Genomic DNA, 23,754 nt, shown 5'->3' on the forward strand with positions numbered 1-23,754 from the left:
ATAACATGGTGAGTAGTCAAACACTGTCCTGTCAATTTAGGAATGAAAGCACTGTCTTTACTTTCTACCTCCTTGTAGAAGATTTGAACCCAGTGTTATTGCTAACCAGGTAGTACATTCATATGTTAGAGCTGTCATCTACGATGTCATTCACAGTTTACCATGGCTCCTAGTGGGTTACCTCCATGCTCCTAGTGGGTTCTGACGTACCCCACCTAAATGAACTTGTTGGAAATTACTGTTACTGTCCATATAATCATCTTCATCATCACCATCATCATAACTAAAAGTTATTAATTTTTTTTATAGTCAAGGCACTATCCTCAGAGCTTTACATCCTTATCTCCTTTGATAACAATCCTATTACACAAGTTCTGTTATCACCACTTTACAGACCATAACCGAGGACCTAAAGGGTTAAAAACTTTGTCATAATCTTACGGCAAATAGGTGATGAAGCCAGATTTTAAATTCAATCTTTTGACTCCAGAGCCCATTCTTTTTTTTTTTTTTTTAATTTATTTATGATAGTCACAGAGAGAGAGAGAGGCAGAGACACAGGCAGAGGGAGAAGCAGGCTCCATGCACCGGGAGCCCGACGTGGGATTCGATCCTGGGTCTCCAGGATCGCGCCCTGGGCCAAAGGCAGGCGCCAAACTGCTGCGCCACCCAGGGATCCCTCCAGAGCCCATTCTAATAGACTCCGCAATACTGTTCCCAACATTATACTTATATCTCCAGCATCTTCCAAACCAGTTTTCTGTAGAATATCCAGTAATCAGTATTGATGATTTTCTGTTGTGTACTTGTAGTGGTTGTAAGCATGGACTCTGGTTTCAGAATACTGAAAATCTTCCAAAGTTCTAGTCCTTAGATGGGAAGGGGTGTCTTACTAGAATTCCCTGGGGAAATTTTCTAAACAGAATGGCTTTCACTTCTCTCCCTTCCAGTTTCAAAAAGGGAGCTTGGGTGTGGGGGTAGTGACAGGACAAGAAGAAAAAAACTGAAGACAAGTGCATCTGTACTACTGAAAAAACTTCCTATGTCATTCTGTTTGCACCTAGTTTTTTAACCACTCTTAGGGTAGCTCAGATTTTACATCGTTACTAAGAGAGACTGTATGTCTCCTTCAGCAATATGCTGGTAAAAGCAAGTCACAGAAAGAAACTACAGATCATGAAGGGGATATACTTGCAGATTTTGTATCGAAAACCATCAACAAACACAAATATTTGACATACAACATCCTTTTCATTTACCCACCTGCTGACTCCAGAGTTGGTGGTCCTGGTTCTTTCTTCATCAGCTGTTGTCATTTCAAAAACCAAAGGCAGGGCAGAGACCAATATTTCTGCACTGTGTTTGGTTTTTATTGTCAACCAGGGCAATAGAATGAATTGCAGACAAAGATTTTGGAAAGTGTGGAAAAGGCAACATTTTACGGTCACACTGTATTGCAGTACAAAGAAAACGACACGTTTAGCTTTTTAAAATGTTCTATGGTAACCACTTTTACTTAAAATCAAAATCTTAGAGATATGGTTCAGGGAATATAATTGGAGTTCTTAAAAAATAATTGCTTAGGATAGGCAGACGCAAAAGGAAAGTGTAGTTTTCCTAAGAAAATATTGTTACTATTCTTATTATTTTTAAATATTTTATTTTGAAGTATTCTCTGCCCCTGATGTGGGGCTTGAACTCACAACCCTGAGATCGAGAGTCACATGCTCCACCAACTGAGCCAGCCAGGTGCCCAGAAAATATTATTGTTAGAGAAGCATAAAGTGCTTTCTAACAGGTGAAGAGTAATTTGATAAGACATAAAGATTTGATAAAATATAACAAATGAGTATAGATGCACGTAAATGTTTCTTCTTAAATGGTCAATCTAGGACAATATGGCTTTCACACAATAATTGTATTTGTTTCACTGGTAAGTATGGTTAGAGACCAATGTGGCTTTTGGTCATACGTATTAAAAAGAAAGATCCAACTCTACAGGACTGAAGTTAAGTCTTGGAAATTGGCAATAGCAAATAAACTACTTAGGAATGACGTTTAGTTTAAAATTTATAACGGCCACTGTTTTGAATGGCCCTTGTTTATTTAGAGAAAGCCAATCTATTTTTAAAATGACTAGGGATCTTATAGCTCTATTTCTTGCTTTCAGACACAGTTCCTGGAAAGCAGACAGGTGAATCATTCAGGATGCTCTCAGCGGCCGCCACTTCCAGATACCTTGAAAGCCACAGAAGCTTCCCCATCCCTGTGAAATGCCAGGAACATTTTATAATTGGAAAGCCCACAAAACATGTTGATTTTAGAAGAGTTCATAATTTAGAATATTCTTATAGACATTCAAGTAAACAGGAGTCACTGAATAGATACTCTCCATATAAATGTGAGGCTGGAATAAACCGTTTTTAAGAAGAAAGGTGATTCCAATGTCTTCTACGCTTAACAATTTCGATTTTGGCTGGAGCGTATCTATCTGCTTACCCATCTACCCATCTACCTGTGGACCGACCGTGTATTTTGGACGGAGTGCTAGACAGGAGGTGGGCACCGTTTATAATCCACTCGTGAGAGACCCCAGAAGAGGCACACCCGTGGCGCCCTGAAACCTGGAAAGGAATGGCTGTAGGCCGCCGGCCGCCCTGGGTTACTAACCAGCCTCCGAATATCCCGCTCAGGACTCCCACTTGATCTTCGAGATGGCTTCCTGGTGGGACTGATGCTCGCTCCTAAGGTCCCCAGCCTTGATTTTGTCCGCTTGGATCATATTGCTTAGAGCCTCGTCCACCTGCTTCTTGGCAGTTTTCAGGTCCGCGATCTCCTGTAGGAGCTTAAGGCGCTCGGCGTCAAACAGTTTCCGGGCCTCCTCCCGGGCCTCAATGGTGAGCGCTGTCCTTACTTTGTCACTGCTGCCGTCCCGGAGGGCACACAGAGCCGACTTGAGCCTCTGGATCTCTCCATCCCGCAGCTTCACCGTCCTGGACATTTCTTGCTCATGCTGCTTGATGAGATTCTCCCTCACGGCCTGCAGCTCCTTCATCTTCTCCTCATGGAGCTTGGCTTTGAGTTCTGTCACCAGGACCGTGTGCTTGCGCTGCTCCAGCTCCCGGATCCTCTTGGCTTCTTGAGTCTTCTCTCTTTCAAGCTTAGACACCTAAAGGCAGAGAGGCGAAAGCATGAACGCGATGAGCCTCCAAGGCCAGGTGTGCTCCTAAGCAGGGTGTCTAGCTCAGAGCCCTGGGCTCCCCCACTTCCTCACCTCTTCCAACTCAGCACTGTGTGCTGGGAGGGAAGAGAGCCACGAGCCTCTCAGCTGGCAGTGTGGGAAAGGAGGACATACGTGGGGGTGCTCCTACTGCTTGGTGCACACGGGATCTGATGTCTGGGGGCCTTACTATTCCATTTGCGGTCTGCAGACAACCATCACAGGCATGGCCCGGAAGCTTGTCAGCAATGCACAATCCGGGGCTCCTTCCCAGGCCTACAATCAGGACGCGCATTTTAACAAGTCCCCAGGTGATCGTATGCACATTAAAATGAGGACACTGTGCTATAACGGTTTTCACCTTGGTGGGGAGAAGTTCAAACAGATCACCTGCAGAGCTTTTTAGACTACACATCCCTGGCTAGGTGCAAGCTGATAAATGGGGCCCAAAGAGATATTATAAAATATTGCCCTCCTTTTCCCCCCTTCTTTTTTGGCTGCTACAACGGGGGAAATGAAGCCGGTTGATACATCTTCAACCTCACTTTTCTTTCTATGGCAACTTAGTTGTACTCCCAGACATGATGCGTACACACATATCAGCCCAAAACACCACAGTTCACTGGGCCATCTTTCTATTAAAGGGGTCTGGTGGCTGTTAAGTTCTGCATGCTCCACAATGTCCCTTCCCTGTCCCACTCAGCTCCCTCTCCTGCTCCCCCACCCCTGCAACTAACCCTCCAAGCAGTTTAATAAAGTATTCCTTCTAACTCTTAAACGTTTTAGATATTTTGGTTAAACAAAATCTGTTTTGTTTCATTCCCAATGATAATGCAGGTCTCCTTATAGCTTAGTCATGGCACTACCTTAATCTGGTTGTGAGTCTGGCTCTGATTCAGTAGGTCAGGGTGGGGTCCTGGCATTTGTAGCTTGGAAAAGCCTCTTAGCAAATGTTCTTTACTACTGTCTTCCACCCCTCTCCTTGTCTCTGCTGCCTGTCTTTGTTTCTCGGATCCTGTCCTGTACCCAGAGAATCACACACTCACTCTGGCTCTCTCTCTCTCTCTCTCTCTCTCTCTCTCTCACACACACACACACAATAACCCGGAAAAAGGGAAGAATTAGGCAGCCCTGTGAGTTATATCTGGTTCAGTGAAATTGGGTCTCTGCCATTTGTAAAATTGGAATGTTTCATGAAATAATGGTGAAGAGCCTCTCCAGCTGTAAATTATTAAGATTCAAACTCCTTATTGAGACTATTGTAATTAAAATGTAAAGCATATGAGGTTTTACTTACCTTAACAGTACCTACCTTTGGCTAGAACAGGATTTTCTAAGTCCACATGGCAATTTATGAATTTTATTTTAAAGGCACAACAATTAGCACCACGTTGGTTATCCTAAAAGAACTCAGGGCACAAGGAAACTTGGCAAAATAAATAGCCAAGCATCCTTAAATGACTGTCTTTTAATCTTGCCTATAGTGCAGGCCAAGGTCCCTTCCTGGATACTTATTATTACATATGCTCTAGAGCTGTGTGGCCCAATACTATGATCACTAGCTACACTGAGCACTTGGAATATCCCAAGCCTGAATTGAGACTTGCTCTAAATGAAAATACACACCAGATTTTGAAGTCTTAGTATAAGATAAAGAATGTAAGAAATCTCACTAATGATTTTTATATTGATTACATGTGAAAATTATAATACTTTGGATAAATTAGATTAAATAAACTATATTATTAAAACCAATGACTTCTTCACATTTTATAATCGTGGTTACAAGAAATTTAAAAATCACACACATGGCTTGCATTTGTGGATCATATTATAAATATTATAACATATTTATTATATGTTATATTTATATATTATATAAATATAACATGGACAGCTTTCCTCTAGGGTTGTTGGTGTGTTGAATGAAGCAGGCTTTCCCTACACTGATAGTGATATTTCTCTTAGTAAAACACAGTTCTATTTTTTTTTTAAAGATTTATGTAGTTATTTGAGAGAGAGAGAGAGAGAGAGAGAGAGCGCACAAGCATGGTGGGGAGGGGCAAAGAGAGAGAGTCCCAAGCAGTTTCCACACAGACTGTTGAGCCCAACTCTAGGCTCGATCTCACCATGCCAAGATCACTACCTGAGCTGAAACCAATAGTTGGGTGTTTAACCAAGGGCACCAGCAAGGCACCCCAGTAAAGCCTAGTTCTGATCTGATTTATGCACCTTGCTAAAAAACCACCCAGGCCTCCTTTAGGTTGTGGAATGAAGTCCCAACACCTCAGCTCCACCTTTCAGGCTCTCAGATTTGGATGGACTTACAGCTCCCATTTCTCCTTCTCACTGTACTTCTCATCTGTCCCACACAGCAGGCACTGGGGATTATGTTTTTCCCTGTACATGCCCTGAATCTCTGTATCTATATGGCTGTTTTCTTCTTCCTGACCTTCCTTCCCTTAGCTTCCTTTGGGATTCTCTCATTCCTCATGGCCAGCTGGATGTCACCCTCTTCAGTCATACCACCCCTGACCACCCAGGACAAACCTTGTTTCTCCTGCCTATGTCTTTTCTGTGTACTTTGTTAATACTGCCTTACTGCTCCTTATCACACTTTTCTTTATGCTATGGTTTGGCTTTTTTTTTTTTTTTTTTTTTTTTGCATGCTTGTCTGTCTTCACTATCTCTTCTCCTGCTCCTATTCCACTACTACAAACTGCTAGAAGGCTGCCAATGAACCTTGTTCATCTTTGTCTACCCAGTAGTTGCTAGCACAATATATAATAAGGAGCCTGAGAGTGTGTGTGCAATTAAAGAAGGTATGTGTTTCCATACCTAGCCCTCTAATCAGAGGCAAGAATAATATGTCCTGTCATATAGTTTAGAGAACACAGACTTGTAGGGTTTCCTGGAGCAACCCTGTTTTATAGAGCATCCATCCCTTCCTTACGTAAAACAACAATAAAACAAAAATACCCCTCACATCTAAGAATGCCTGTCCTCTGCTTGATATTTCTCTAAGTGCCTCAGTAAGGACAACATAAATCTTACTCCCCATTTTTCTAGAATAAAGTCAAGTGAGTATCTTCTCGCATGGGTGGGCAAACTATAGCCCATGGAACAGATAATTTCCTGCCTCCATTTTTGTGAATAAAGCTTTATTGAAACATACCAATGCTCTTCTATTTACATATTGTCTACAGCTGCTTTTATGCAACAATGTAATTAAGCAGTCTCAGAGGGCCCGGCCCACAAAGCCAAAAATATGTACTATTTTGCCCTCTAAAGAAAAAATGTGCTGATTTCTCTTCTAATAATGCAGTTTTTGTGAAAAAAGAGACCTTCTTTTTCACTGATTTTGGAACTCTGATAATTTACCTTGCATCTGGGACCTTGGGAAAGTTAACTTTAGCTCCAGTAATAGGAAATTAGTCATCCTCAGTTTCAGCAGGATCTATTTACATTAGGTATTTGGAACAGTATCATGACTAGAGGGCTGTCAGGTAGGCAACTTACTAAGAGAAGTTTTAGCAGTTCTTCGGAGAACAATAAAAAACTAGTAAAAATGGACAAAGGATAAGGAAGTCTAGGTTTGCATTCTGATTTCACAGTCTGCTGTATCTAAGAACATTGCTTTATCTAACTTTTGAGGATCTCTCATTATGCTTAAAAATTAGCCATAATAGGATTATTTTTAGGTTTAAATTAGATAATGCATGGGAAAGTACCTTGAACTGTAAAGTATTATGAAATGTAAGGTAATATCATTACTAGATGTAAGAGGAGATATTCATGACATAAAGTTATTTTTGTCAAATTCTTGGCAGGTACATTAGATTGCTTCACTCTGTAATCCTGTCATTTCTCTCAAATTATAAACACTGATATTTTGTGTGTAGACTGGAGATGAATAAAAAAGAAAAAAATGAAAATACAGGTGTATGGAAAATATATTTCAGTCTGAAGATAGAAACAAACACAAACAAACACTGGCCTTCTTGTCCATCACTTAAAGGAATCCAGAGAACCCAAAGAAAATTCAAAGGCATTGATTGATTACATTTGGCATTTTTCATGTCTGCTTATTTTGGTTGCCATGGAAACTGGCATTTTTGCAGGATTTCTAGGTATGACTTGTTTTTTAAGCTTGGGAGACGTGTTTTACTATGAGGGAGACACAAAGGATGTGACTGACATTTGGGAAGGAAAAAAACCCAATTAAAATTTTGGTAGTAAAATTGTTTTCTGAAAATTATTTGCAGCTTAGATTGTAGCAGTAAGATAATAGACTTTACTATCTTAACATAAATCATACACAAAGAGAAAGAACTGCTCCTGACTAACAATGAAAAATTTGAAGATAATGCTTGAGGTGGAAAAAAAATATGTAGTAGAAGAAAGAATCAATTTTGATAAGTGGAAATGTTTCTCTGAAACATTTTCTCTGAAACATTTCCACTGGATCACATAATAGCATTTATTGAGGGCTTACTGTGAGTTAGGCACCTTTCTAAAGGCTTCACACACATCACCACATTAACCTTGACAGCTTTGTGATGTAGGTAGTATCCGTGTCATCCGAATGTCAGAGGAGAAAGATGAGGACAAGTCTCTGCACAAGCAGAGCATGAAGAAGGCTGCTTAGTGCCCAGCGTGGGCCAGGAGCCAGGTCTGGGTCAGGTTCAAGACTCCCTGTGCCCTCTCTTAAAAAAATTATGTATGTATGTATGTATGTATGCATGTATGTATGTACCTATTAAGAGAGTGCATGTGCACGCATCAGCTGGGGGAGGGGCAGAAGGGGAGGGAGAAGCAAACTCTAGGATGAGCCCGGAGCCCAATGCAGGGTTCTTACAAAGATCAATCTCATGACCCTGAGATCGTGACCAGAGCCGAAACCAAGAGTCCGGCTCAACAGACTGAGCCACACAGACACCAGCTCCTTGTTCACTCTGAAACGTCTAGCAAGCTGTTTACCTCCCCCAGGCCTCTGTTTTCTTATGTGTAAAGTGGATTTTGGGGTCTCATTCCCAATATGGTCATGATGAAGGCTGACTTAGATAATATATCAAAAGTATTTTGTTTTTTCTTTTTCCTTTTATAAAGACTTTATATATTTATTCATGAGATACACAGAGAAAGAGAGGCAGAGACACAGGCAGAGGGAGAAGTAGGCTCCATGCAGGGAGCCCGACGTGGGACTTGATCCTGGGTCTCCCAGGATCACGCCCTGGGCTGAAGGCAGTGCTAAACCACTGAGCCAAAAGTACTGCCCTATCAAAAGTACTTTGGAGAGGCTGGAATACCTGAGAGATGAGTAATTATTAATACATGGTTAAATAGTACAATATGAATTTTGATGAATATATTGTGCATACCTATACTATTATGTCATGCAATGCTATATTAATACCAACAACAGAAATAACAAGAATCCATATTATCAGGATAAGACTAACATGACTATTACTATATTTTAAGACCATAATAACTATTTCCCTAACAGAAACCTTGAAAACAAAGGCAAAATTGGGTTTCCTGAGGATATTTTGAGTTCCCTGGCATTGGTGGCATCTAATCTTAACTCGGAAGAAATTCAAATGATGTGTGCACAGGAGTGCGATGTGGGGTGGGACAGGGCAAGGGGGTGACCTTCTGCCCTGGAAGTTTTATGGAAGAAAAAAATCACTAGGAAAATTTAATCCTACTAGGGAGAACTTACACTGTGTCAGAAGGAGAACATTCACGCCTACCCCATTCTGGCCTTCGAAAGCCAGTGTAAATTCTGCCAAGATAAAGATGGTGATGTTTGAGCTTGAATGTGACCTTAGAAATCTAGGATTAAAAAATTGGATGGCCTTGTCCAAAGTGAGGAAGTTGAGAGGTTATCTAGGCAAGACAAGCTAACATAAGCTTTGGTGTGGATTATCTGTGTTGGAAGTTCCAGGACATCTAAACTCACAGTAGGCAGGCAGGGAGTCTCATGGGCACTAAGTAACTCGCAGCCAGGAGATGTGAAGGAGGGAAAAGCTGCCACCATACAAAGGTCGTTTGTAGAAATTTTATACAACCTGTAGAGGTACAATGGCATTTATTTATTTATTTATTTATTTATTTATTTATTTATTTTATTTTTTCATTTCTTCCTTATAGGCACGACACTTCCTGAACACACAACTAAAAGTGCATAAAGAAATACTGCATCTCAAACTGGGGCCCTGAACATGGAGGCTCTGGAGCAGACCCCTTGAGGACAAAGGTTGGCTGATTTTCTGGGAGTTCTAGAGGCAACAAGATATTCAGCTTTACCCAAGTCATTTGGGAACTCCCATTTTGGCTCCTCTACTTGCTGTGTCATTGGGAGCACATCAGTTAAACAGAACTCATTTTCTTTCTCAGTGAAATTAGAATAGTAATCACACGGTGCCTTTCTCTCAGGCTTGCTGGGAGGACTAAAAGTGCTCTGCAGTCTGAGGGCTGTTCTAGAAGCGTAAACTCCTGTCTGGAGCACATTCCTCCAGACTTGCAACCCAGGCTTGCTGCTTTGCTGCCTCCAGCTCAGAGCCCTGTTGTCTGCTCCTGGGCCTCCAAGCCCTCTGGCACTGTGCCCATGGGGTTCAGGGAAGCTGCAGCCTGACTCTGAGGGAAAGTAGGAAGCTCTAGAGAATTGGTGGGTGGATTCCATGTTTCTCAGCAATCTTAGTGAGCACATACCCCTGGGAAGCAGATCATGGCCTCATGCTGTCCATAGGAGAGACAAACAATAGAAAACACCAAAGGCTCCTGGCTCAGGGTACTGGTCCAAAAAAAAAAAAAAAAAATTCCCCAAAAACAAAAACAAAAAAACCCAAACCAGAACTGGGTGGAAATTCTTTCCTTGCCCAAGCCCTGGGTTTTCAATCTAAATAAATACTGCCATAGTATTTATGCCATGGGTTGTTGGGAAAGTTTTAAAAAGGGAACATGAAAATATATTCAACAAATAGTATTGAACATCTCCTATATGCCAGGCAGCATTCAAAGCACTAAGCACACTTTACTTAGGGGATAGCTTAAGAAGATGCACGGTCTCAGATGTAACCTTGACAGATGAATGGATAAAGAAGATTATATATATATAATCCCTACCATTTTGGAAGGACTATAGCACCTCTATGCTCTCCACAATCCACTCATTTCATAGATGGGAAAATGCAGGCTCAGAAATGCAAGGAGACACGGCACCGTGGTCCCACTGTGTTCTCTCCTCTTCACCACGGGGCCCCATAGTTCCACCTTCTCAGGCATTATGCTTGGAGTTCAGTCAAAATGACCTATTTACCTGTTTATTCCTATCAGTGCTTAGTAAATCTTTTAGACAAATTTCTATTCAGTAGATGTTGATTATGTCTCCTATTTTTGTTTCATTTCCCTGCAGTGGAAATGCAGAGAGGTCTATGAGAGAAGGATTCAAGTATGTTCCTACACCCACCCCCAGCACTTTGTTTCTTCATTTGAAATTTGCTTAATAGTGGAGAGTAAACTTCTGATATTCTCTCTTCCTTTGCTAAGGTTTCCAGTTTTTTCCAGACCTTCACATTTTTTTAAGAGGATAGGTTCTGCAAGACATGGAAACAACCGAAGCCCATCAATGGATGAATGGATAAAGAAAATGTATGCATACTATATACATATAATACATATATGTATATAATATATACACACATGCACAATGGAATGTTATTAAGCCATTAAAAAGGAAGAAATCCTGCCAGTAGCAACAACATAGATGAGCCTTGAGAGATTTTGCTAAGTGAAATAAGTCAGAGACAGAAAAACAAATACTGTGTGATCTCACTTATATGTGGAATCTAAAAAATTTGAACCTACAAATACAGAGATGAGGGTGGCTGTCAGAGGCAGGGGGCTAGGTGTGGGGAAAATGGGGGAAGGGGACCAAAAGGGACAAACTTCTAGTTACAAGATAAATTTGTTCTGGAGAGTAATGGTCACCATAGTGACTATAGTCAACAATACTTTATTATATATCTGGAAGTTGTGAAGAGAGATCTTACGAGTTCTTATCACAAGAAAAAAGAATTACAACTATGAGATGATGGATGTTGAGTAGACTTGTCATCATTTTATAATGTATACATAGGTCAAATCACTACATTGTACACCTAAAATGAATACAATATTATATATCGATTAAATCTCAATATAATTAGGGAAAATATATCAAAAAAGAAAACATGAGCAGAGACTCTGGAAGAGAAGCAAAGGGAGTTGAAGAACTAGCTCTCCCACCTCCTATCAGGCGACACTGGGTGAGTTACTTTACTTCATTGAATCTCAGTTTCCTCATCTGTAAAATGGGGAAAACAACATCCACTTATAATTAAATCATAATACTTTTTTTTTAAGATTTTATTTATTTATTCATGAGAGACACAGAATGAGAGAGAGAGAGAGAGAGGCGCAGAGACACAGGCAAAGGGAGAAGCAGGCTCCATTCAGGGAGCCCGACATGGGACTCGATCCCGGGTCTCCAGGATCACACCCCGGGCTGAAGGCGGCACCAAACTGCTGAGCCACCTGGGCTGCCCTAAATAATAATACTTAAAAAAAAAAAAAAAAAAGATTTTATTTATTTATTTGAGAGAGAGAGCACGAGTGGAAGGAGGGGCAAAGGGGGAAGTATGGGGACAAGCAGTCTCTGCTGTGAGCACAGATTCCACCACAAGGCTCGATCCCAGGACCCTGAGATCAGGACCTGAGCTGAAACCAAGAATTGGACACTAAACCAAATGAGCCACCCAGGCGCCCCTCGAATCACTTAACATGATTACACTTAACATGCTTGACACAAAGTAATCGCTCAAGACCAACATGCACACATATATCCGTATGAAGCAGACGATGCTATTGTCCCATTTGATGGATGAGAAAAGGAAAATATAGAGGGATTTTTATAACCTGCTCAGGGTCACTCAGGTGCTCTGTGAAAGAGGTGTGATTATGTCAGGATGAAATGTGCTTATTACAGCGTGTGACAGATAGTAAACATTCAATACAGTGTGGCTATTTATATAGTCAGGTTAAAGCATTTATGACTGCTCTGTCTGCAGTGTGTTCTGTAAATGTCAAGGGGTGATGTGTCTTTCTGGAAAAATGAGTAATGCTCCATCACTTCAAAGGTTTCCATTCTTTAACTAGCCCATTTCCCAGTAGTCGAATTGTTATTTTATCATTATAGCCTAGAAGCCAGACTGAGAATATGAATTCACATCTTGGCATTGTTTATATTCTCTCTCTTGAAGCCTGGGCCTTTGGAAACATAATCATATTTATTTTAATAAAATTGCTTTCTGACTTGCTTGCCCTCTAAATTCCCTTTGCTCTCTGGGGAAGTCGGCTGACAGGCAGTGGGCCTTTTAGTCCCTGTGCTGGGACTGTAATTAACTGCCACGGAGAGGGGGACAGGGGGCAGCCAGCAGAGAGAAGGTTAAGGACACAAGGCTGACTTTCAGGCTCTTGTCAGAGGAAGAGGAGATGACGCTTTACCTGCTGGCTTAGATACCAGTGCTGGGCCCTGGATAAACAGGCAGCCCTGTCCACGCTCAAGAGTTACTTACTCCTTTTAAAAGGCTTGAATGTGTGGGAAATGGGCAGTGGTAGGGTCTGCAGGACCTCTGCCTTTCTGAAACCTCATGAGTCTGCTCTCTGTAAATCAGCATCAGTTTATGGTTACCAGGCTTCTCCCTATGAATGTAGTTTGTCATCCTGTCGTTACTACAATTAAAGGAGTCTGCCTCCCTTGAAATGTTACGTTGCTCCTGGGAAAGTTAAAAGCAATGGAATGTTCTTAGACCGTCAGACCTGGAAGGAATCTTAGAGTGGTGTGTTTGCCAACACAAAGGCAGAGGAATTGCCTGAACCTCCATTGGGATTGCCTGAACCATCTGCTAGCATTGCAAGTCCTGGCCCTCACCACACCTGCTTTATCAAAATTCTTGATTGTGGGTCCAAAGGTCTCAATTTTTAATAAGTTCCCCCAGGTTATTCTAATGCACAGTGATGCTTGAGAGATACAGATATGGAGAAACAGACTCAGTCATCTGAATTACAGATCAAGATACTGAGACACTTAAACTTGTCCCTGAGGAAGGATAAACACAATGCCCTGGTCTTCTGACTCTCACACAAATGTTTTTGTTTTGTTTTGTTCTTTTTGCTTGTTTTTATGATATCAGATTCCTTTTAGCTTCATGGAAAAAGACTTCATTTACAAATTTTACACTGGGGTCTGGTCTTCCAAGCCTTTATAAGGCTTAGCTGTGACAGGCGGCAAGGGACTTTATAGCAGAGCCAAGCTTTATTGTTGCTGAAATCAGGAGAAACAGATTTTGGGGAAAATAAATGATTAAAATCTAATGGTCATGTCAAGGAAGAAGAGATAGATAAAAAAAGTAATAAGGATATTTATTGGTTTTTGATCAATAGCTTGACCAGGAACATTTATTTTTGTTAATACAGAGTTATCTAAATAGGGCAACTTTATGCTGACATGGCTGTTTCTGGTTTGGAGGGAACAAAAATATCTTATGTGTGTTGAGTATTTGAAAATGCTTTCAGTGAGAGATAAGTGTTAGCATATCCAACTATGAGATAAGATTCAGAGAAGTAAAGATGGATTTCCTAAGTCTAGTTAGTAACTGATTCATGTGTAGAGCATATTAGAAAGAATATTACTATGAATGACTGTTCAGTTTACTGTGTGTCAGGCATCTCTCGGAGCATTTGATATGAATTTTCTCATTTAATCATCATAACTGCTCTATATACTATGAGACAGTAACATGTTACTGATGAAGAAGAAATGAATCACCTATCATTCATTCCTCTACTCATTCAGCTAACCCATGCTAACTATGCTTTTTAGTTCTAGACATTTATATAAGCTCTAGGGATAGAGAGGTCAGGTAAGACTCTGCTTTCATGGAGATTACACTGGACAGCAGAAATAAGCACTAAACGAATAAATGAATAAATACATAAATCGCTATGAAATGAATCAAAATAATCAGACTGTGGGAGTAACTGGATAGAGCAAGTCTTGTGTCTTAGTCACTGTGGTAGGCGAAAGGTAGTGGAGCAGATGCCTGAAAAGAGGCATAGAGCTGCCTGGGAGAAGTCAGGCAAGGGCCCGAAAAGTGATCAGCGTATCTCTTGATCCAGCAAAATGGGTGGAACAGAGTCACCCGGAGGGAGGGCGAAAGCTGTGGGAGATGAGTCAAGGAGAGGTGGAAGAAACATCCTGTAGTGGTAGAGTGTAGTGGTAGAGACAATCCTTTGTTTTCTTTATTTTTTATTTTTTAAGATTTTTTTATTTATTCATGAGAGACAGAGACAGAGAGAGAGAGAGAGAGAGAGAGAGGCAGAGGGAGAAGCAGGCTCCATGCAGGGAGCCCAACGTGGGACTCGATCTTGGGACTCCAAGATCACGTCCTGGGCCGAAGGCAGACGCTAAACCGCTGAGCCACCCAGGCTGCCCAAATCCTTGGACTTTGAGAAAGGTAGGAAGCCACTGAAGGGTTTGAGCAGGGGGGTGACCTGATGTGATATACTTAAGAAAGACTGCTCTGTACCATAGTGGGGAGCTCGCACAGAGGGCAGAGTGGAACTTGCCCAGGGTCATACTGCTATGAAGCGCTGGGAGGCAGTGGGGGTGCGGGTCATCTGGGTTTCGACCTGGCTTCCTGAACCAGGCTTCCAGAGGAGGCGGGCGTGTCTCACAAGCATGTTATCCTCACCTTCTGTGATCCTGTGCCTGAGTCCCTCTGCCACACACAAGAGAATTTCCGTAAGGACAGGGTTGTTGTTCTCCCCGGCACCTGGGGAGAGGAGCCCCTGGGAGGGCCAGCGGGCAGAGGGGGGCTGGAGCCGTTCTCAAGGATGTGGTCTCACTCACCTTGGACTTCTCTTGATGCAGCTCGATCTGGATGTCTGTGAGCTTGGTCCTGAGGTCTTCATTAGCAGCTTGAAGGGCGACGATGAGCGCTTCGGGCTTCTCGCCCTTATTTCGCCCTTTCTTGGACATTGTTCCTTTCTAAAGGGAATCTTGTGTTGTAGTGCCTTTCAAACAGGTGCTGCCATGTTACTGCTTCTTATCATGGGTGTGATGTTTCAGCGTCTACTGCGTGGTGCTCCAGTGGTAAGGTGTCCTCAGCTGCTGCCCTGGAAGCCCTGGGGAGAGGCAGAGATGGCGGTTACTGCTGTGGCAGGGACCTGGGCCAAGGGCCAGGCTGTGTCCCTCGGCCCCAACTGCCTGTATGACCCTGCACCTGACGGCTCCTGGCCCCAGATCCCCCCATCCACTTGGCACGTGAATTTAGAGCCATCTTTCCGAAGATACGGTCTGGTCATGTCAATGCCCTGCTCGAAATCCTCCAAAGATCTATGAGTATTAGAATAAACTTTCACATCTCGGAGTGCTTTTTATGCCTAAACCTGCCCTAGACTTATCTCTTCCAATTCACTCAATTACTCCTCAGCCATAAGAAATCCCCTTTATGGAGTGCCTGGGTGGCTCAGTCAGTTAAGCAGCCTATTCTGGATTTCCACACAGGTCATGATCTCAGGGTCGTGAGATTGAGACAACCCGAACTGGACTCTGTGCTGAGCATGGAGCTTGTTTAAGATTCTATTTCTTCATCCACCTCTTCTCCTCCCATTGACTCTCTCTCTTAAAAAAAAAAAAAAAAAAAAAGAAACGAAAAGAAAAAAAAAATGAATGCCTTTATTTTAAGTAGGCTCCATGCCCAACTTGGAGCCTGATGTGCGGCTTGAACTCACAACGCCGAGATGAAGACCAGAGCTGAGATCAAGAGTCAGTGACTTGGGCAACCCGGGTGGCTCAGCGGTTTAGCACCGCCTTCGGCCCAGGTCGTGGTCCTGGAGACCCGGGATCGAGTCCTATATCAGGCGCCCTGCCCTGCCTGGAGCCTGCTTCTCCCTCTGCCTGTGTCTCTACCTCTCTCTCTCTGTGTCTCTCATGAATAAATAAAGGAAATTAAAAAAAAAAAAGTGGCTTAACTGAATAAGCCACCCAGGTGTCCAAGAGATGCCCTTTAATTTTCTGATTCTTGCTCTCTTTCCATAAAGGCTTTCCTTACCCTGTTCATTTTTCTCCATGCTTTGCCCAGCCTCCTCACAAGTCCTCCCTTGGGTCCTCATCCTCACAGCCTCACACACTTAGAGTTTAGTTTGGCTAGCTTTCATGGCTTCCTTCGAATCTCAGCTTCCACATCAGTTCCTCCTGGAAGTACCTCTAGATTATTATATGCCCTCATTATTTAATGGTGGTTACACCTCCATGAATCTGTAAACTTTGTGAGGGCAGGAATGCATTTTCTTATTCACAACTTGCTTCTCAGAATCCATCATAAGATCTGGGATGTACCAGGTCCTTAATTGGTATTTGTGAACGGAACTCACCTATGTGATGGCTTCATGTCCCATAGAGAGTTTACAGTTTAAGAAAATCCTATATACAAAGACCTCAAATCATACAAGGATAAACTGTGAGAGGTGAGGATTAATTACACTGGGTGAATTGGGCAACTCATTTATTCAGTCATTATTGTTTGCGTTCCTTCTTTATAGTGTGGTAGGTACACTACGTTGAAATTGAAAATGAGTCTCAAGACAAAAACCAAACAAAAAACCCTTTATCTCGATCTATCTTTCTTCATCATTATCATCATCATCATCATTATCACCTGATTACTGCCTTTAAAAAATAAACACTAGTTGTTTCAGAAGTATAGACAACGACTCCTCCCAATGAGGTGAGTAAGGAGTCTTCTTGAAGAAGGCAGCATTGGTCAACGGACATAGAAACAGTTGAGGCATCCTGGGTGAAAGAAATGGCAGGTGCTAAGATACAGGAAAGAAAAGGCACAGCAAGTATTTTGTAGGGAAAATGGGGGCCCAATCAATTAACCCATGAGTATGGTTGATGGGCACTAATGCTGGAGAGGTTGCCTGGAAATGATAGACTGCAGAGGACCTGGAATGCCAACCTTAAAATTTTGTAATCTTTTTTTTATTTCCAGTAAGCAGTGGGTACGCTGTTGAAGATCCTGGCAGGTGGATACCTTAACAGGGAAATGCTTTGGTGTAGTTATTCTGGTGGTGGAGTTGGGAGAAACTGGAGGTGGGGAGACTGCAGAGAAAGAAGGCTACTGATAAAAAAAAAAAAAAAAAAAAAAAAAAAAGGCTACTGATCTTACCAAGATGAAAGCTGATGCAGTCCTAAACAGAACAGTAGCAAGAAAAGAGACAAAACGAGGGACGTGTCTTGATTTACAAATTCTTAAATGCTTCACAGGAATAAGGAGATCAAAAAATTTGGACACTAATTGTTAGTCAATGGGAAAAACATAAACAAGATACTAGAGGAAGTTTCTCACACAATCTTTCAGAAAATGGGGTATTGTGTACATGGAGGTACTTCAGTCCAAAACTAAAGGGAATTCCTACTGGTCACCCATATGTTTCAGCAGCTGCTGTTCTCTCAAGCCCCCTGGTATTTAGCCTGCAGGACCATGCTGAGATCCTGGGCTTTCTGCCATCACCACATGAGCAGGGCCATGCCCTCTGGAGTGTGACCCTAAGGAAAGGGATAGGAAGACGTTAGGAGGTAGGGAGGACCATTCTGTCTCCAAAAGTAATGGAAATGTCCACCACACTCTTCCCTAAGCTGGATTCTAGAGTCATTCTTCATGATTATTTTGCAAATGTTGTCAGACCATTGAAGTGTATAGCTGGGAGATGAAGGGACTACCATTCTTTGCCTTTAAAACTGAAATGAGGGATCCCTGAGTGGCTCAGCGGTTTAGCGCCTGCCTTCGGCCCAGGGTGTGATCCTGGAGTCCCGGAATCGAGTCCCACGTCAGGCTCCTGAACATGGAGTCTGCTTCTCCCTCTGCCTCTCTCTCTCTCTCTCTCTCTCTCTCTGTCTGTCTCTCATGAATAAATAAGTAAAATCTTAAAAAAAATAAAACTGAAATGAATTAACAAGAATTTATTGGATTTTTATGATGAACACTATTAGGCACAAGGATAAATGAGACAGTGTTTAATTTAAAGCAAGTGTTAGGGGAGTGAAATCACCTGTTTTTGTTTAGCAGGTTTCTCTTCCTCTAGCTGATCTTTAGATGTTGCTGGTCCTCTGGGTTCTCCAAAGTTATCTCCACTGGCCCCACTTATAGGGTTATGACTGACTCCCCATAACCCTAACCATTCCCCAAACCTCGAGTCACATATTCAAAATCTTACTTACCAAATCCACTGGTGTATCAAACCTAACCTAATTAACATGGATATCTTTACTACTAGTCCCTCACAGTCTCATTCTCTCCAGGCTTTCCCATATTAATAAATGCACCACCATGGGTCCAGTCATTCCAGATCTAAGCTCAGAAGCCATCCTTTCTTCTGGTATCCATCATTCCTTTCCTGTAGTCCATTGGGGGTCCTGTTTGTTTTTCCTATAAAATATAACTCCCAACTCTCTCTCAAACCCCTATAGTGTTCTCAGAACAGAGAAAGAAGGAATTTGAGAAAAACTTCACAGTCGGGACGCCTGGGTGGCTCAGTGGTTGAGCATCTGCCTTTGGCTCAGGGCGTGATTGAGTCCCACATAGGGCTCCCTGCATGGAGCCTGCTTCTCCCTCTGTCTATGTCTCTGCCTCTCTCTGTGTGTCTCTCATGAATAAATAAATAAAATCTTAAAAAAAAAAAAAAAAAGCTTCACAGTCACTTCATAGCTTTACAGTCTTCCTGGATGAAGAAAGGGCTTTTCGGATTAGAGATACAGGAATGGCAGAGAAACTGCTTGAGAAGTACTGGGAGTCACAAATATGCCGGATGCATTTAGAGAAGGTTGTGAACAGGGAGCAGATAATCTGGGTTAGACTGCACAGGTTCCCGCATGACTGATGGTTAGATTTCATTGATAATGGTTAGATTTCATGAGGTAGAAATGAAGCATTTGAATATAAGTGTAATCATAAAAACTCATAGTGACTGGCTGGCTGCTATGAGCTCGACATTGGACCAAGCACTTAACATACTGCTCTCATTTCATCCTCCCTAAATATAGGGAAAAATGATTCACAGAGAGATGAAGTAACTTGCTTAAAATGACTGAGTTCATAGGCAGGGGAGGCCTTCATGCAAGACTGCGATCTAGACTGCAATGCCCTGGGTTACACATTGCCCCATGTTTGCATCTTAGACAGGTAGCTCAGGCAGTATGATGGACGGTGAATTCCCAGGGAGGGTTAGACCGGAGGAAGGAAATCAGGATGCTTCACTGGTTGGGGCAAGACAGAATGCAGCCCTGAACCTACCATGGCCATAAGAATGAAAAAGGATGTGGCAACTCTGACACTTGGAGACTTTGATGGAATCGTGTCTTCCTTTTAAACATTATTACTGGTTTGAACATTCTTCTCTGCCACAGGTAAATAATGAATAACAGCTTTCTTGTACTGCTTGCAGCAAAAATGTGCAATGCCATAGTCATATTTTATATTTTAATTCACAATCCTTTCCCAAAAATTATTAATACTATGTACCTGACTTCATTTTTTTTTTTTTTTTTTTTTTTAGTCTGGGAATTATTTTGAGCTTAGTCCCATAAAGGCTAGGGAAAAGAAGAGGGTTAAAAAGCTAGAAACATGTTCAAGACAAAGAAAGCATCACAGAAAGTTACTGTTATGGATACCATAAATAAGCATCCTTTCACAAGGATGATTCCATACATCCTCCTGGTGAAGGGAAACTTTGTGAAGTCTTTTCCAGTTGTGATGGGTGTCTGGCAATCTCATGATTGTCTGTCATGCTGTGCTACCTTCCCCTCCATCCCTCCTTGGACAGCTTTACTGATATAATTCACATATAAAATTTACACTTTGAAAGTGTATTAATTCAGTGGTTTTAGCATATTCACAATATTGTATAATCATCACCATAATGAATTTCAGAACTTTTTATCACTCTAAAAAAGAAACCCTATACCTGTTAGCCGTTGTTTCTTATCCCTCACCAAACTCTCCCAGCCCTAGGCAAACACTAATCTATTTTTTGTCTCTATAGATTTTGCTATTCTGAACATTTTGTATCAAATGGAATCATACAATATGTGACTGGCTTCTTCCACTGTAGCATATTCTCAAGGTTCATTCATATTATAATGTTGTACAGACATTTCATATCTTTTTGTGGCTGAATAATATTCCATTGTATGGTTAAAACTGCATTTCTTTTTTAAAAAGATTTTTATTTATTTATTCATGAGAGACAGAGAGAGAGAGAGAGAGAGAGGCAGAGACACAAGCAGACGGAGAAGCAGGCTCCATGCAGGGAGCCCAATGCGGGTCTCCAGGATCAGGCCCTGGGCTGAAGGCGGTGCTAAACCGCTGAGCCACCCGGGCTGCCCTAAAACTGCATCTCATTTATCCAGTCATCAGCTGACAGACACTTATGCTACCTTGGCTTAAATGGCCTGAGGTCAGCCTTCCAGAGAAGAGGTTGCCAGCCATGAAGAGGAACACCACCCCTGAAGTATGCTGGAGAGTATAAAGGAAGGCCTGAAGTTATCACTGCAAGCAGGTGGAATGTCTGGACCACCCTAGGAGCCTGTGTCAATGACAATGTCTGACACAGCAGATGATTTGGAGGAGGAACAGAAGCATTGTTCAACTAAGGGTCAATCCCCTTAAAGATATCAGGTAATTAGTGGTGCCTGGGTGGCTCAGTCACTTAAGCAGTCTGCCTTTGGCTCAGTTCATGATCCCAGGGTCCTGGGATCCAGCCTATAAGCGCTGTCCCTAAGATGTTTAAATTGAATAAGAAAGGGCAACTGGGTGGCTCAGCGGTTTAGCGCCGCCTTCAGCCCAGGGCGTGATCCTGGAGACACGGGATCGAGTTCCACGACAGGCTCCCTGCTTGGAGCCTGCTTTTCCCTCCACCTCTGTCTCGGTTTCTCTCTCTCTGTGTCTCTCATGAATAAATAAATAAAATCTTAAAAAAAAATGAATAAGAATGAAAGAAGATATGCAAAAAATAATAATTCAAGTGCCACAGTTATGGAAGGCCTCAAATAAGAACAAAGCTATTCTTATTTGTGGTTCTCTATAGACTCATTTAAACACTGACACAAAATTGAGACAGGGCTTCCTTTCCAAGTAGGGCCTGGCAGAATGGCTCCCACAAAGAAGGGTGGCGAGAAGAAGGGCCGTTCTGCCATCAACGAGGTAGTGACCAGAGAATACACCATCAACATTCACAAACGTATCCATGGAGTGGGTTTCAAGAAGCGTGCCCCTTGGGCACTCAAAGAGATCCAGAAATTTGCCATGAAGGAGATGGGAACTCCAGATGTGCGCATTGACACCAGACTCAACAAAGCTGTCTGGGCCAAAGGAATAAGGAATGTTCCATACCATATCTGTGTGCGGTTGTCCAGAAAATGTAATGAGGATGAAGATTCACCAAACAAGCTCTACACGCTGGTTACCTACGTACCTGTCACCACTTTCAAAAATCTACAGACTGTTAATGTGGATGAGAACTAATCGCTGATTGTCAAATAAAGGTATAAAACTGCAAAAAAAAAAACCAAAACAACAACAACAACAACAACAACAAAAAAAAAACAAAAGAAAAAAACAAAATTGAGACAGGGAAACCAAAGAGAGAGGTGAGTGACATTAACATGAGCAGATGAGGCCTCTTTGCTTCTTCCCCATGGTTTCTCCTTGCATATCACTTCTGGAGACTGTAAGTAAAATGCTGACTTCGGAATAATCTTGAGATCATCTACTCTCAGCTTTAGCCCTTTTATGTGTTTTAGTGTTTAGGAACATCAAGCAGCTATTTTTTATAACAAAATGTCCAGGTTTTAAATTCCCATTCAGCATTATTCTCTATTTAAGACATGCACACTTCAAGATTAAAAAATCAAGAAATTAAAAAAGGAACACTTGTGCACAATTTGTGGGAATGCAAACTGGGTACAGCTACTGTGGAAAATATTATGGAGTTTTCTCAAAAAATTAAAAATAAAATTACCATATGATCCAGTAATTCCACTGGATATTTACCTGAAGAATTTGAAAACACTAATTTGAAAAGATATATGCACCCTTATGTTTATTGCAGCATTATTTATGATAGCCAAATTATGGAAGCTGCCCAAATGCCCAATGATAGATGCAGGGAAATGCAGGGATACAAGAATATGTAGGGGGTTCCTGGGTAGCTTAGTTGTTTAAGCATCCAACTCTTGGTTTTGGCTCAGGTTGTGATCACAGGGTCCTAGGATGGAGCCCTGAGTCAGGATCCCATGCTTAGCAGAGAGCCTGCTTCCCCCTTCTCTTTCCCTCTGCCCCTTCCCCTGCCTGTGCACTCTCTCAAATAAATGAATAAATCTTAAAAAAAGATTGACGTGTGTGTATATATATGTGTGTGTGTGTGTATATATGTATATATATATATATATACATGCAATACATATATATATATGCAATAGAATATTACTTGGCCTTAAAACAGACTAAAATCTTGTCATTTGCAACGTGGATGGATCTAGAGGGTATAATGGCAAATGAAGTTAGTCAGAGAAAGACAAATACTATATGATTTCACTCATATGTAGAATTTAAGAAAAAAACAAACAAGGAATAAAAGAGACCAACGAAAAAAACAACTCTTAACTATAGAGAACAAACTGATGGTTGCCAGAAGGAAGATGGGTGAGGGCATGAATGAAATAGGTGAAGAAGATTAAGGGCACACTTATCATGAGGACCACTAAGTAATATATAGAATTGTTGAATCATTATATTGTATACCTGAAACTAATATAACACTGTATATTGACTATACCGGAATTTTTTTAAATCAAGAAATTGGAAACATAAAAAAAAGAAATTGGAAACATTAAATTAATTTATAAATATTTAAATATGATGAATATACTATTGATCATAGGATATAATGCTGGTTGCATAGTCTGTCCAAGAAAGTAAAAACATCCTAGATATTCTAATATACTGATGTCCAACTACATGGACTACTGGCTCTCACATCCTAGAATACCACAATTCTTTGTCAGAAGTATGGTCACATATTTGGTTAAGAATGTGGTCACTTTATTGAGCACTGTTCTTACCTTTTAATAGATGTTAAAAAACCTAAGCATCATTCTTACCCTTTATTGGCTAAAAAAAAGCCTATAAAAGAAGAGAGATATGTGTAAAGAGAAAACAAATTCTAGAAAGCAATAAATGATAGAGTTGGTAAATGCTGGAGCAGTGGCTTAGTTTTAACTGAGGAAGATGAAGGCTTGTTAGAGAAGGTGTTCTGTGAGCTGAGCCTGAATGAGGCTGTGTACCTTACTGGGCTCTTACTCTGTGCCAGGCATGATGCTAAGGTACACTAATGTTAGGTACATTAACTCACTGAACTGTTCCAAT

General features: G+C 41.5%; 1 protein-coding gene across 1 annotated transcript in view; it reads right to left on the reverse strand.

Moving 5' to 3' along the window:
* The window catches only part of JAKMIP2 (janus kinase and microtubule interacting protein 2), a 172,587-nt gene that overhangs the window by 55,990 nt on the left and 92,843 nt on the right, over window positions 1-23,754 (reverse strand). The window contains 3 exon segments of the mRNA XM_035713706.2: window positions 2,671-2,691; window positions 2,693-3,169; window positions 15,177-15,451. Of these exon segments, the coding sequence (XP_035569599.1) occupies window positions 2,671-2,691; window positions 2,693-3,169; window positions 15,177-15,305 (627 nt within the window). The 5' untranslated portion in view covers window positions 15,306-15,451.

Source organism: Canis lupus, chromosome 2, assembly GCF_003254725.2.
Source record: "Canis lupus dingo isolate Sandy chromosome 2, ASM325472v2, whole genome shotgun sequence".
In the NCBI taxonomy this organism is placed as follows: domain Eukaryota; kingdom Metazoa; phylum Chordata; class Mammalia; order Carnivora; family Canidae; genus Canis; species Canis lupus.